The following is a 15,942-nucleotide window of genomic DNA, read 5'->3' on the forward strand; positions in this document are numbered from 1 at the left end:
CAATAAAATGAATTTTCAAAACATAATGCAAACTGAAATTCAAATACAAAATTATTGTAATAAAGATTTTTCTGTATTAATTTTATTATTTTAAATCAGAGACATCCTTGCTTGCTTGATGCACAAAGACTTTTAGTTTCGGTTATTTGGTTAGTTACAGTCTCAAGTCTCCGCGTTGAGATCCAGCTGATTTCGGTTACCCCTTAGCCATCAAATTACCCCCCTGTGGGGCGTGGGCACCACGTTGAGAAACACTGGTCTAAGCAAAAGAAATTGATAGATTTATATATAACCAAGTATAAAAAAAGCAGTTTATATATAAAAGTGATATTTTGTTCTTTGATAACATTCACGATTTTACGAAACCTAGATGGCGCTAGAAATTGCTGTGCAATCGCATTCTTTAAGTTTAACTTTCTCTTAATTAAAATAGATTTAAAGGATAAATTTAAACAAAGTAAATTTGTATTTTCATATCTTGGATCTTTGGTATCCTTTGTTGTATTGTCTAGACTCAAAGATAAAGTGTAAATAATTTATTTCCGTTCACCATGTACGAGCAATGTTAGCCTAGTGGCTTCAGTGTGGGACCCTCATCCTTGAGGTCGTAAATTCGATCGCCGGCTATCCACCAATGGATTAATCTGTGTAACATTAACATCATAACAAGGTAAACATTGTGAGGAAACCGGCTTGCCATATACAAAAAAAATACGGCGTGAATCAAGCTCAAAATGCATATCACCTATTTGCCTATTAGATAAAAGCGATCATGAAACAGATACGGAAATCTCGGAAATAGAAAAACGCCCATTGGTCCAGCCAGATTTCGAACACACGACCTCAAAGCTATAATATATACTATATATATTATTTATTATAGATATATACTAAATAATGATATAATTAAAAATGGCGGCTCAAAAAATTTAAGTCTTTCCATCGCTTAAAAATTTTTTTACAATATAAAACTTTATCTACCTAACTATTCAATCGGTGCGAAATAATATACACACATTGAAACATATTCAATATAAGTAGTGGTTGATAATTAATAATAATATTTTTTTTTTTGGTATGAATATTTTTTTTTATATTACACATAAAATAAAAATGATCATGTAATATCGTGATCGTGATCAAAATAAGTTTAACTAAGGTGACTCGTTTAAATATAATGTTACCATAGATTCAAAAGCCTATGTCAATATCCAATACTTTTTGGCGGGAGTCTGGTCATACATTAGCCGTAAGTCTTCAAGTCGACAACCGTACAATGGGCGGGAAGCGTCGTTAAAAATTCACCTTTTAGTTCCCTCGCTATCTCCTAATATATGAATATAGTGTATGTGTTTTTATATATTTTATGATCGCTAAGGTTTTATTAAAAGTTCTTGCGGAGGCTAAGTTATTTTTATTGCGTTTAGTTTTAACGATAAATTACGTATTGGCGTACGTTAGTTACGTAATTTAGTTATTATTATTTACCCTTATTATTATTTTGTTTTTTTCCTGTTATCTAATGTCTTCTGCTATATTAGGGTCTAGTGAATATCACAACACATTATTTGCTTAGTACTTTTCGTGGCATCTCGTTTATTATTATACTTCCGATGTTAATCTTAAATCAATTTGTATATAATAAACGCCGCATTAAATACTTGGTCAATTCTAAATACAGGTATTGAAAAACGTTAATTTAGTTAAAAACACTTCAATTCAAATGTTTGTTTAAGTGAGCAAAATATTTGATAAAGACTTTGTTTGACTATATTTTATTTACGATAATGACGCATTACTCTTCAAAATGCAATAAATACTGCAAAATGGTGATTTTTTCCAATGGTTTAAAGTCACCCATTTGGTTAAACATATCGTTGGAGCTCCTTAAATAACGATACCGAAAAACGGAGGAAATCAGTTTTATATATGTGATATTGTTGGAAACATAAATTTTAGTATCAATTATAATAAGTATACATATTATTACTTAATAAATACTCCTTATTTATTAACGCCCGAACCCAAAATTTAATTTACAATCTCAGATTGAAAACCATCTGAGATCAGACCGTGACAGTCGATCAATTCCTATCTGCATCCCAATAACCAAACCCTACGAAGACAATCCCTTTTTTGGCGATGATTAGAATGCTTTCCCTTAAACCGTACAAATAATATTAAAAGATACATGTCTATGTTTAAATCATATCAAATAGCTTTTTAATTATGTATTTTAAAAAATGGTCTTAGTAAAAATCTGAAGATAGGATATTGGCACAGTTGAACTGTCATTTTCATACAAAGCTATATACACCGTTCCGACCTACCATTGATAGCTTGTATTGACAGATGGCTATTACAAGCCGACGATTGGTTATTGGCGCGATATCAATATTTCGATTCCGATGGCTATCTTAGATGGTCAAAATGGATTGAGATAGGTTATTGGGTATGAACGTCAGTATATCATCTATAGAATTCTCGGATTAAGTTTGCCTTGCTTGAATGAAACGGACTGAATTCTGTTTATTTATTAATATCACATGGTATAAGTCGTAAGTAGGGGTAGAAGCTAGTACTGTCATACAAGCTAGTACATAATCTAAATCTAGACACGATTAATGGATTTCAAGTTAAGCGGAGTGTGAGTTCATTGCTCCCATAACTCTATAATGGTGACCATACATTGCTTGATATATTTTCATCCTAGAGAATAGATTAAGAAGAATAAAAATATTTAAGATAAAATTAACTGTGTAATACTTGAAAAAAGTGGAAGGTACTTGCCCTCTTTTGTTTTGGATCATAGATACCCTTACTTGGATTGGTTCAGTGGAAGGAAAAGAGAGAATGCCTACGAGAAACCTAAATTGAGAAGATAGAAATAGAAGAGACAAATAGAAAATTTAAATGGCCTTCACTCTGTCGAAGAACGAGTAGATACTAATATTATATACAATAATAATATTAACTAATGTAATCCTTATATTACTGTTAGGCTATTTAGTTTAAATATTCTATCAAGTTGAAATGGGTATTTAAGCTTCTAAATTTGCGCGCCATTGTGGGTGGCGGAAAATACGAACGATTAACGATTGTACCACTTTAACATTTTTGTACCATATTCTTGCGATATAAAAAATATTATTTTTATAAAATGAGTACTATTTCCCGTCACCAAAAATTAAACTAGCTAGAAACACTGATTATCATACAATTTAATATTAAATAGATAAAAGATACACGCAATTTTAGACACCAAAAAGGCAAATTCTTAAATAACCCAAAAACTAGTATAACAAAATATTCTTATCAACATAGTTGTTTTTAAAATAACTATGTTTATATTGTGTGTTCTGTGAATCATTTAATTAGTATTACTATGATAATTTTTAGCAAAACAATAAATAATGGCGACCCTACGATATTACCCAAGTGTATGTAGTGAATGTTGGTTTACAATCTGTGGTTACTAAGTTCAGGGTAAACTTATTGCAATTTTGCTTTAAACACGTTTTTTAATTATTAAGGACTAAATACTCACTCAAGCCAACTTGTATTATGATTGACATCGCAATTAAATCTTCATGTGATGCTATAATTGATATATAAGCAGTGCTGGCCCAGTGGCTTCAGCGTGCGACTCTCATACCTGAGGTCGTAGGTTCGGTCCCCGGCTGTGCAACAATGGACTTTCTTTCTATGTGCGCATTTAACATTTGCTCAAACGGTGAAGGAAAACATCATGAGGAAACCGACATGTCTTAGACCCAAAAAGGAGTCCCAAGAAGTAGAGATTTTCTGCGAGTGTTAAAACAGCATAGAAGAAGGGCTAGTTTAATTTTTTTGACTTAACGCACAATAGACCAAATGTGCGGAAACTGATACAATCATACATAGAGTCAAAACAATTAATATGCGTAGTTCAATTTACCAAACATTAAATTATTTTATACTTAATTAACTGAAAATTAGGTTATTTTTTATGTTAACTTTATTCTATGTTATTTATAATATTTGAGGGAAATAGGAAGACTGTCATACGATGATGAAATAACGCACGATATTCCGCGTATCATTTATTGATAGAATCTATATTTCTTAATTACTGTGTGGAAACATAAATCTAGAAAAAGCTATTAACTACAGGTCAATGTTACAAAATATAATAAAGTTGAATCGCTAACTATAAAGGTTAAAATGGAAGTTGTTGGTTCATATGTTCAGAGGAAGGAAGATGTTGTCTATGTTATAAACTAATTTACGATCTACCAAAGAGTCCATAGCCGAAATCGTTTTTGATGAACAGTCCATAGACACTTAGATTGGCAGAGGGCGCGTAAGTTCGTTGCCGAACTTTTAAGAATTGGTGTTTTCTTGAAGAACCCTTAGTCAAATTAGTTCGGAAATACCTCAGTGGGCCGCTCCAAAATGAAGGCCAAACATGGGGATGTGGAGATTTGTATTTAATTAGTTAGTTTACAAATCTAGTAGCTGTGAGTAAAGATTTTTTATTAATCATAAAACATAGAGATAACATACACGAACACAGACACAAAATAACAATAATCAAAGAAAAAAAAAGAGAAAGAGAGATATTTTTTTTACTATTAAAGAACCTTTAAGTTCAAACCAGTTTTAAGTATGTAATGCGTTTGTGTTATGGTTGTAATTTTCCCTGGCTCAGCATTATGCTGAGGAGCAGTCTGCCAGAGACCACAGCACCGTAGCAAAACCGTAGTTTATTTCTTATTGAAGTATCAATTAAATCTAAATGCTTGCGATAAAGCTTGGAAACTAATAGATCTTCAATGGGATACTACGGAAGTCTTTAACAGCATAGGCATTTTAAAATAATCCTTTTGTTATTTATTAATTTGAGTTCATATAAAAAGATATTATGTTGGTGTCATGGTCACTAAACATATACATACATCAATGACATTGTGTAATCTATTAGAAAATATATATATAATTGTAATATAAATTATCTTCTAAAACTGAGCTTTTTTCCTGAATTTTAATGTTTTGTTCGATAGATGTTGCAGTAATTAATCAAGAAAATATATAAATGTTAGGAATGTAATCGAGTAAATGTATTGTATGGAGTACGTATTAAAAACAACAATTTATATTACAAATTAAGAATAACATTGTGATTAATTATTTTTATTGTATTAAATTTTTAAACCAAAAAAAAAATATCTACATATGAACACCATATTTGTCGCAAATATGGAGACGAGTTTCTATAGTAATATAGCTGCGCCATCTACATTTATGCTTTTGCGAATCAGACAAAAAAATCTTAAATCATTCGTGAAAAAGAAACATCCGTTTTGAAAAATTTACCTGGTAATTATTTATAACTTGGTGTGCTCGGGAAGATAATACATAGTTAAATAAAACTTTTTTTCGACGTTTTGAGTGCTTTTTTGCAGACATGAGACAGTTTTTTAATCAATTGTAGTATTTACGTTGTATTTTAAATTTATTTGCTAAAAGAACAGATCACAAGAAGAAAAGCATTTGTTGCGTCCTAGATGTACCTAAGTATGTGAGACAATAGCAACAAAATGAGAACGGTACACACTAGCCAACTTATAGAGAGAAAAAAACAGAAAAATTAACACGTGTCCCATTTAACACAAACATATAGCTTTGTTTTCATGATTTGCGTAGCGATACTTATTATGTTAGATTAAATATATTTTATAATTTTCAAGTATCTTTATGCACATTTATATTACACAAATAATTAATTTACTATGATTCAAATCTAAAACTTGGGAAATTTTAACTAACTTCTTACAGCAGTCTTGAAATATATATAATAATTATTTGTATACTTAACTGCTGAACGGATTGTGATAAATTGTGTATTGAGATAAATAGATAGCTAAATTAATTATAGAGTTAATTATGTATTATAAATTTAATTTAAATAAACATTTTATCAAACAGTTGACACAATAACTTTTTTAAGACAAATTTCTCTAAAATAAACTATTACCGATATTTTTAAATCAGCAATGATAATAAAATTATTTATATTTATATGTTTTATTATATTTTTAATTAAATTACCTCTTTTACGTTGAATAATTAAATCACAAATATAAATAAAAAAACTTACCTTTATCTGTAACTCAGTCAAAGACAATCCATAATCACATTAAACAATTAAAATTTAAAAAAAGAATACGTCAACTGCGTCTCTCGCGCGCGTGTTAACAGCGAAGTGCGCTGCGACCTTTTACTTGAAGCTTACCATTCATCTGGGCTCAGGGTTAAAGGCTACACGCTTACATGAGTTTTCACCGTCTAAACATCTTTTTTGTGAAGGACATAATATTATACTCCGACGTAATATGTGTCAAAAATTACGGGTGTACACCCACATTATGAACCTTGATGTTTTAGTGGTAAATGTTATTAAGATCCAATGATAACTCTGCTGAATAATAAATATAAAAAAATATAAAAAGACACTAAGTATATAATGTATCAAAATTAATTTTGTAACATATTATATAATCGCTTGTAATCTTCACTCTCATAGATTACCGGCGTGTTCAAGATCACGCCCTAGAAGCTATGAAGGAAAAGAAAGTCAGACACTTTTGATCAGGCAATTATATAATGAAAAATAAAAAATAAAACGTATTGCGACGAAAGAATGGAAAATAGTAACCAAAATGAGAGACAAATGGAAGAATTTGGAGGAAGCCTTCACTCCCTTGGAGTACACGACGTAGTACTCCTTTTAATGTAATCCTTTTTATAGTACACGAATACATACTTTGTTTTTTTTTTATTTAAAAATAATTCCATTGCAATAACAGTAAAGATGAATTCTACAATATAAGATTCCTTTTAATACTTATTAATCCAGTTTCGCAAGGATCTCGGCTTGACATCAATTTTTTTTAATCACTATCATTGATTTATGGGTCGATTACGATGTTTTCCTCTACCATATGAACAGATATTAGATGTTCACATGTACAGATTGATGCACCGCCAGGTTTAAACGACCTTATCGAGAGGTATTTGCATAACTAAAACACATTAATCCCAGCCAATAATGCAAATTATCTCCTTCCAATAATAAATTATTATAAACTCATTTTCCCGTAATTCAAGTCGTCCGTAATTTATTCAAACATGACCAATGTTAAGTTATAGTCATGGTTTTATCGGCTAGGTATCAAACTTAATACATTTTGATTCATTTCCCGGCATCCAATTATTTGACTACAATGCAACTATGCAGCACCACTTTTCTTGTCTATTCCTGTTTTATCAACCAACGACAACAGACAAATAACACTTCATCACCAAAATATAAGCTAATAAGCTTTAGGTGCTAAACATAGCTCTTTCTTACTCTTACTTTTATGTAATCTTTTAATTCATATACTCGTAAGTAGAATTTAAATGTATAAGGCCGGCTAATCACTTAGAACATTTTGATTACTATATTAACATCTGAATCTCCCAATAGAAGTGAGTGGATCAAACGCTCCGGAAGGATCCAAGTCACATTACCAAGCAAGCTCTCGACTAGAATAACCAAAGCGGAAACGAGACCCTATAAACCAAACCTGGCAACGAAGCATCATTGCAGAGGCAGCAGAAGGTGAAATGACCTGGGTTGAAGACAAAAGAACTGACCATGATCGATCAGGGTTAAGTTCTACGCTAAATGCCCTCTGCCCCACATCATACATTTGGAAATTGTATTCGTTTTTCCAACGAACAAAATTACAGATATTTAATAAATTAAAACTCGAGAAATCTTATTTATTTTTTTATAATTGTGATGAATATTTAAATGATCCTAATCCTTAGGATTGATTTGCTCCAGTTAAAACAATTTATACTTATTACACTATACTTTAAAACGAGTGGCGGAGAGTTTTGAGTCTGCTTAACGCCATTGACTTGCGATGTGGCAGGTTTAAATTTAGAATTAAAATATTTTTTTTTCTGAATAACGTTATTTTGACTTTGACTTTGACATGAGACAAATACCCCATAAAGTAAACCATCTGCGATCTATAATCAATATGCGTTGCAAATCCGACAATGTACTTGCACTTGAAAAGAAAAATCAAAAGAATATTAACCAAGTGATAGCACCGCTCTTTTAGATACATAGCTGGCGGTGCTTGTACGCTTATCAGAAGGTTCATGTACTTTCTGAGGACGATAATAATTTAAAGACAAAAAATAATTATTTTTTAAATTATTTATTGTTATATTATACAAGATTGCCAACATAAAAGGCATATTTATATACACATGACATACATGAAGACATTGAAAATTAAATTATAAAAAGTAAAGAAAAATCTAACTAAGAGCTGTTATTAATATATTAGATACTGTTATTAAGATAAAAATTACGCATGTATCTATGTACATATTTATCTAATACCACGTCACGGAGTTGGACCAATTTAACATTTATGTTTTACATACAAGTAAACAAGCAAGATCATGACGTAAAGCTTTTTACTTCTTTATGTAAAACCAGACTTATTGCCAGTAATAGAGTAATATCGTAAGTTGAAATATATATAAATAATATATAATATATATTTTTCAATTTCAATATATTTATATATATTTTATATATAAATATATTGAAATTGCCTTTGTTTTATGTACTTTTTACGCATTTTTAACTCTGTAAAAGTCCTGTTTAAGTTTTTAGTTAAGATGTAATAAATATGATACCATGAACGAAATGTTCTAGCTTCAAATTTACATGACGTACATTATTCCGCGGGGTCCCAAAATTAATCTATGTAAACACATACATAGATAAAATTCTCGTGATACGGAGTTTGTAATTAAACTCCTCCGAAATGGGACCAATTTTCGTGATTTTTTGTGTACATCGGTTTGGTCTGCGCTTCAGACAACATTTATTTTTCATTTTTATTTTAGACAACATTTCTTGTTTTTTTATGATACAGCATACATACTTAACAGTCTCTGGAGTAGCATAGCAAAATATTTCATGTTAGTATATATACAAAAAGGTAGGCTAAGTAAAATCACATTAAGGAGCAAATAGGGTCACGTGGGCAGCTAGTTTTATTATATTCCTGGTCTTTATTATTGTGTGGCTGGTTAAAAATTATATTTAACTCTGCAACCTACTATCTTTCACCTTAAAATTTATAATAATTCAAGTCATCTTACGCCTGAAGTCTGAACCCAATAATTAATCCACAATCTCACGATTGAAAACAATCTGAGATCAGTCCGTGACAGTCGATCGATATCCCACCTGCATCCAAATAATCAAACCTTACGAAGACAAACCATTATTGGCGACGGATAGAATGCAATCTCATCGCTCTTTACAGTCATATTTGATGATCAATATAGACCAAATAAAGTAAATAAAACCATACAAATAATATTAAAATTTACATGTCTAATATGTATGTTTAAAAGATATTAAATAGTTTTTTAATTATTTTAAAAACTGGCGTAAAATCTTAAGATAGGATATTGGAACTGTCATTTTCATACAAAGGTCTATCCACATACACCGATGCGATCTGCAATTGATAGCTTGTATCGACAGATGGCTATTACTATTTGTCGATTGGTTATTAGCACACATTTATCAATATTTGAATTAATATACGTGACGAACGTTTTTATTTAATTGTTATTGTGTGGCTGGTTAAAAATCATGTTTCACCCTGAAACCTTTTATCTTTCACACAGCTAAAAAGTTATAATAACTCAAGTCCACTTTGAATATGACGAACGATCTAGATTCGCGGTCAATGTCGTGACATTTTGATAACGTTATCTCTTCTGCTTATATTCAGTACGTAACATACCGGAAAACATATTGAAGGATTTACTATACTCGACACAAAGACGAACTCTCTATTTTATTCATCATAGATAATTTCGTCATCATGTTAAAGAAAATTAAAGCTAGTTATTACAAAAAAATAGTTTTCCCAAAGAAAATAGAATATATTATTCGTATTTAATAATTTATATTACTACGTCTTAAGTAAAATATAAGCGAAAAAATGATGATAATTAATTGCTATATTGTAACGAATAAAATATGAAAACTTAACAATTTGCTTCGGGGCTGTATGGCACCGGCAAGGGGTGTTAACCCTAATTAAGCTAATTAATTTTATTATTAATATATATAAAATGCTCAATGTGGTAAATCACAGAAAAGATTTTTGTTACTTATGTAACATTAATGGAGTTGTGGTTTATGACACTTTACTTTGAATAATTTTAATGTAGAGAGGATAAAACTTGCTGAGTTTCTTGTAAGTTCAGAACTAAGCCTCGGTGTCTTGCTCATTCACGAATTTTGTAAACGTTTTTGACGTTCATAAGCATGTGCTAAGACGTATCTACACTAAATAAGAGTATTATGAATGCAATGTCATCTACAGAGAGAATGGTTGCATCTGCCTACTTTGGGGGCGTAACTTTAGATAATTGCCGTGCTTATAAAACTAAGAAAGCCTGAGTGAGCAAGATGTACGGCCAGGTTAAAAAAAATCGGTAGATAAAAAATCACGAGTTTTTTTAAAATTAAATCTTGCAACTAACAGCGAAATATTTTTACACTGATACGACCATTTTACGTCTGGAATTAACTTTTACATGATCATTTGTCAATTTAATAGGCAAGCAGGTGATCATCTGTCCTGACACATGCGCCGTCAACTTTTTGGTTTAAAGCAAGCCGGTTTTCTTACGATATTTTCCTTCACCATTCGAGGGAATGTTAAATGCGCACATAGAAAGAAGTCCATTGGTGCACAGCGAGGATTAAACCTACGACCTTAGGTCTGAGAATTGCACTCTAATGCCACAAGACCAAGACTGCTATTGAGCAATACTATAAGTAAATGGAAAATATTGTAAGAGCCATTTCTGTCTTAATATTTTTTATATAATACCTATTGTTTAAATAACAGTATTCATAATTATCAGCATGAGAGGGTCAAAGGTCAACGTTGGACAACTACGAGTGGGAGGTCAAATTTTGCGGATTTTTATTCAAAGCATGACCATTAAGTAATAAAGTGGAATAATTATGTTCTAAACTTTCCTTCAAAAAATCATTGATCTATTTTTTTATAGAACAGGGGGCAAATGGGCAGGAGGCTCACCTGATGCTAAGTGATACCGCCACCTGGACAATCTCAATGCCAGAGGGCTCGCGAGTGCGTTGCCGGTCTTTTAAGAATTGGTAGGTACGTACTCTTTTCTTGACGGACCAATTTAGGTAAAGCGTGAAAGCATAACAACTAACCTATGTATGCACCATTACATAAATCATGTAATAAAATACAGTAGTTATCTGGAAGAAATCGCTCGAAAGCGATAAGGCCGCCAGGCCCTCCTTTTCATTTAATTATGTTAAATTTTTATATTGTAATGTTACGGAGTTAATAAATAAATAAATAAAATACACAATATCTATATATATATATACAATTCTACTATACATGTATTACTGATTTGAAATATATTTTGTATGTGTTTGGGTGGCGCCCTGGATGATTGATGTATTTCAAATGCATGATAAACTAGTTTTTTTAATTTAGAATTAGAAAATAAATTTAAATGCATTCCGAACTATTTACTGTTACGTTGAAAATTTGGCGTTGACACTTAATTCACAGTTCACCTTACATTGACAAATTATATTTGACAGATCACAAAAGTTTTTAAACTTCAAAATTTCAATCAGCGAAGAGATCAGAGATGAAATCATTGGTCAACAAAAAAACTGGAATTCTGAATGTTGAATTCTTTCTAAATAAAAGCAAGTGATAGAAGATGAAATTATGGCTGATCGTCTGCGTAGATTCGCACAACAGATCAAGGACAAGGTTCAAATTGCACAAGTGAATGTAAATAGCCGGGAAAGAGTAGATCAACTGGTCTCCAAGTATGTACCTGCCGAAAGGGTTTCTGCTATGGCTAATAGATTTAAACAAGAAACAGTCGTTAACAAAGTGAAGGAAATTGTAAATAGATATGAGAAATTCACTGGCATCGACGAAATTATGGCGATTCAGAACACGGTCGTGGAAGCACAGGTTTGTGCAGATCATCTTTTATAATTGACGTTATCCTTGTAATTTATCGGTATCAGAAAAAAAATATTGTCATTTATTAATGACAGACTAGATTAGTAAATAAGATAATTCTGACTTTGTATATACACTACTGTTAAGGCATCTAAGCCCCCCTGTTTCAATCATATTCCTCTTTCACCTTCATAATTGTAGTATGAATTACAGTTTAGCTTAAAAACATGCAGTTATGTAATATTTCTTATTGTTGGTCTCATTTTATTTACATAACAGTCAGATTACTGATAATCTTAATGCAATTTTTTTTATAAAGGTAGTGAAAAAATAAACGAGTACATTTTACTATAAAATTTATATATTTTTTATGCTAATATAACTTTGCTTAAAATTTCAAATAAATATTATTATTTCCTTGCTGTAAACCCTCACTTATTACATATAATTTAAATGATTCATACCAACCTGACCATAGGTTCCACACTGCTTTATTTGTGTGAAATATTTTTCATAAATCGCATTATAAAATATGTAAATTCAAGGTGGTTTACCCTCTAATAATCCATAATAAAAAACTTCATGAAATCCTGAATTAAATCATCTGATTACTTATCAACATCTTACTTCTATGATTCACAATATATATATATATTTATAAACCTCAACTTAAAATAATATATATATAATAAATACATTTTTTTTCATAAAATATAACAGGAAAAATTCATGACAGCCCAAGATAGACGGCGTGAACTCGGGCGTGAGCTGGCACAAATTGAAGCGAGATTGAAGGAACTTCATGCTGAAATGCAAAACACTATGAAGGGTGATGAGAAATACTTACATTTGTGCACCGAGGAACATAAGGTAAAATGACCATTAAAGCCTCACAACCCAGACTCGAAAAAAGGACACACTAGCACCCTTCGTCAGAATCCTATTCCAAAGGGTTTAAAAGGCTGTCAGCAAAGGTGACAAGGGATTCTATTTTACAAAAGGATTGTGAAATTTTAAAAATATTAGTGGCTAAGTCTCCATAATGTCTATTACATAATATGTTATCTAGTTATTTTAATGATTCACTTCATTCTTAGAAATGAATGCTGCTAAGTTTAATCATTATAAGGGCTGTCATCTCACATAAAAATTATTACTACTAAGTTAATTCTCTTTGCTTGTACCTAACAGCTAATTATCCAAGAGCGTGCTGCCCGCACTCTCTTCTCAGAAGCAGAGAGAGAGGAAAGAGAACTCTTTGCGACTATGTCAGCAGCAGTTAAACTGGGACACGAACGAGAGAGGGCTCATGCTGAAAGAAATAAGTATTGGTATATAGTTGCTTCTATATTTGGTAAGTCTTAGTACTAAATTGTGCATTGATCTTTAAATTGTTGCTTAGATGATATTTTGAATCAGATTCCATAATTATGAACATCATAAAAGATATATGGTAATCAATATTTCATTCCAATGCAAAAAAAGAATATATAGAAACAATTTATAAAAACAAATCTAATTCAGAAAGTAAATCACACTATCACACACATGCACAATCACTATTTTCAATTCTTCTATTCTACTACAATATACAATTGTATAACATTATTAGGAGTAATTATATATTTGCAGGCACTGTACTTGGAATTGCTGGCTCTACAATAAACAACAGACTAAAGATGGCAGAGTTTAAAGATATGATGGAACAACAAATGGCAAGAAGTGCAAGTGTATTATATAGTATTGCAGGGGGTGGAACAGCAAGTCGGACTGATATCACTGAAGCTATGAAGACCGAGTTTGCTTATCAGGTATTTATCATGATTTATTTGATTAATTTTGATAAATAAAAAGTATATACACTGAAGTGCATACTCATGTATGTAGCACAGTGTTACTATGGATACCAAAAAGCAAATATTTATTTGTTATATACATAAATAGATACATTAAATATTTTATGTGGTCTCAACATTATTTTAATCGTCACAAGTCATCAAACTCAGCATTTAATTTAAGAAGTCATTTATTAAGTTATTAGTAATGTATTGATAAGAAAATGTATTTAATATCTGTTCTCAATGTTTCAGGAGCACCTGGCACAAAATTTAACTATAATGCAAGATAACATCAACAATCTAGTCAATAAGCAGGCATCATTAATAGGTATTACTTTATTAATTCTTCAATTACTATTAAAAAAGTGAATGTCAGATATTTTTTAATGTTTTGTGTGTGCAAACTTGCAATGGCAAAAAATTAAACATACATGTTCTGTGTTTTTTAGTTTAGTATTTTCTGTGAGTGTGCTTTATGAATAGATAATCAATGGCCAATATTTGGTTAGTAATTTTTGTTTCTTTGCATGCATATAATTCTTGCTATATATTTTCAGATCATCTGCATCACCAGGAGCATGTATTCGAAATTCAAATTAGGGAATTAAAAAAGTTAGTCCTGGCTTCCGCTCAAACAAGCGCGAAATCTGACGCAGAACTAGCAAAAGCATTATCTGTGGTTCACCAAGATTTAGACGACGACAAAGAGCGCGAAAAAGTAGTTCCAGCTACCACTCTGGAAACAAATCAAATTTTAACCGCAGTTGGTATTCTTATGTGTGTAGTTGTAATTTTCGGTAATATTTTTGGCCGTGTAAGTTGATTCAGTAGACAAAAATGTAAACGATTTTCTGACTTTATAATTGAACTGTATTTTTAATGTGATGTGGTAATCATATGTGTACACTTAGCATTTAATTTAGAAATCTACGCTTTCAATATTTCATTAATAAATATTGCATTTTGCTTATGCAGGTACTCTTTAACTAATTAAACTAAGTAATAGTAACTTCTTAAAAGTATTAGACTTTTTTGCGCGACAAATTTTTCATGGGTGAATACGGTACTTTTAATCAACTTGGTAACAACTAAACAGTTAATAATTAACGAAAACTTTTTTTGAATTTGAATTCACTTTTTCGACAAAAGCGCGTCGCGTTTTATGATGATATTAATTCGAATTTCCTAGATAGTAACGTTATTCATCAAAGCTTGTTAGTAAAAGTAAATAAGATCCATGATCTTATTTACTTATTACATATCTGATAAGATCTTATATGATTTAGTATACATGGTTGATTCTAAAATTTCACTACACAGCTAACAATTTTATATTTTTATGTACATACTTATAAAAGGGTTATTTTTGTACTAATATGTAAGGATATCTATGGCTTGTTTTGTTATATTTGATTTAGCACAATAAATTATCTTTGTTAATTGTATTTTATTTTTAACTATACTAAGAATATTATGCAAAATACAGCAATTCAAAGATAAGTATAAAATACAAATTCGGAATTTTTATTTTGACGAAAGTTGAATCGTTTCATATAAAAACCTTTTTTTAATAATTAATATTCATATTGATTAAGTATTTATTTTCTATATAGGTAGAAGTAGAAAGTGTAGTTAGTATTCTTAGAACAATCTCAAGTGATGTCACATGGAACCACTTTCAAACTTTTTTTTTGTTTGAGTTTATGGCCTGGTCTAAATACCAGTTTTACCTTTAGGCCAAACTTTTACATAGCAGAATGTTGCCTGCCTCATAAACCTTATTTTTTATTTTAATAGAAGACAGCCCTATTCCACAATATTCTACATTAATTGGCCCGGCCTTAAACATTAGCAATAAGTCAGAAGGAAGTAGACAATGGTATAATTGACGCTATAAACCTTAAATTCTCAACATAAATATTGTAATATGAAATGAATATATTTAATATAAATATTATTTAATAATAAATATTTTTTGCTGTATTGTA

The 15,942-nt window shown here is 30.6% G+C and overlaps 2 protein-coding genes across 3 annotated transcripts in view; one reads left to right on the plus strand and one right to left on the minus strand.

The window, feature by feature from the left end:
- The window catches only part of LOC110999541 (lysosome membrane protein 2), a 29,378-nt gene extending 23,085 nt beyond the window's left edge, over nucleotides 1-6,293 (minus strand). Inside the window, exon 1 of one of the 2 annotated variants that reach the window (XM_045631457.1) lies at nucleotides 6,140-6,293. The gene's annotated coding sequence lies outside the window, so the exon portion shown is untranslated. The remainder of the gene's footprint in view (nucleotides 1-6,139) is intronic. The other variant, XM_045631458.1, reaches the window with a different exon arrangement.
- A 5,473-nt stretch (nucleotides 6,294-11,766) lies between these two features.
- On the plus strand, nucleotides 11,767-15,394 carry LOC110996917 (mitochondrial potassium channel). Its single transcript, XM_022264857.2, has 6 exons — nucleotides 11,767-12,125; nucleotides 12,837-12,986; nucleotides 13,308-13,470; nucleotides 13,749-13,927; nucleotides 14,207-14,282; nucleotides 14,512-15,394. Exons 1-6 carry the CDS (start codon nucleotides 11,871-11,873, stop codon nucleotides 14,775-14,777), a joined length of 1,089 nt encoding a protein of 362 aa, XP_022120549.2. The 5' UTR covers nucleotides 11,767-11,870; the 3' UTR covers nucleotides 14,778-15,394.
- Nucleotides 15,395-15,942: the final 548 nt, after the last annotated feature.

Source organism: Pieris rapae, chromosome 15, assembly GCF_905147795.1.
Source record: "Pieris rapae chromosome 15, ilPieRapa1.1, whole genome shotgun sequence".
In the NCBI taxonomy this organism is placed as follows: Eukaryota; Metazoa; Arthropoda; class Insecta; order Lepidoptera; family Pieridae; genus Pieris; species Pieris rapae.

What these genes read in the sequence shown, in the direction of transcription:
- LOC110996917 (XM_022264857.2), top strand. Translation starts at nt 11,871, where the DNA reads ATGGCTGATCGTCTGCGTAGATTCGCACAACAGATCAAGGACAAGGTT. An exon ending in ACACGGTCGTGGAAGCACAG is followed by an intron (nt 12,126 to 12,836) that starts GTTTGTGCAGAT and finishes AAAATATAACAG; the next exon opens with GAAAAATTCATGACAGCCCA. An exon ending in AGACCGAGTTTGCTTATCAG is followed by an intron (nt 13,928 to 14,206) that starts GTATTTATCATG and finishes TCAATGTTTCAG; the next exon opens with GAGCACCTGGCACAAAATTT.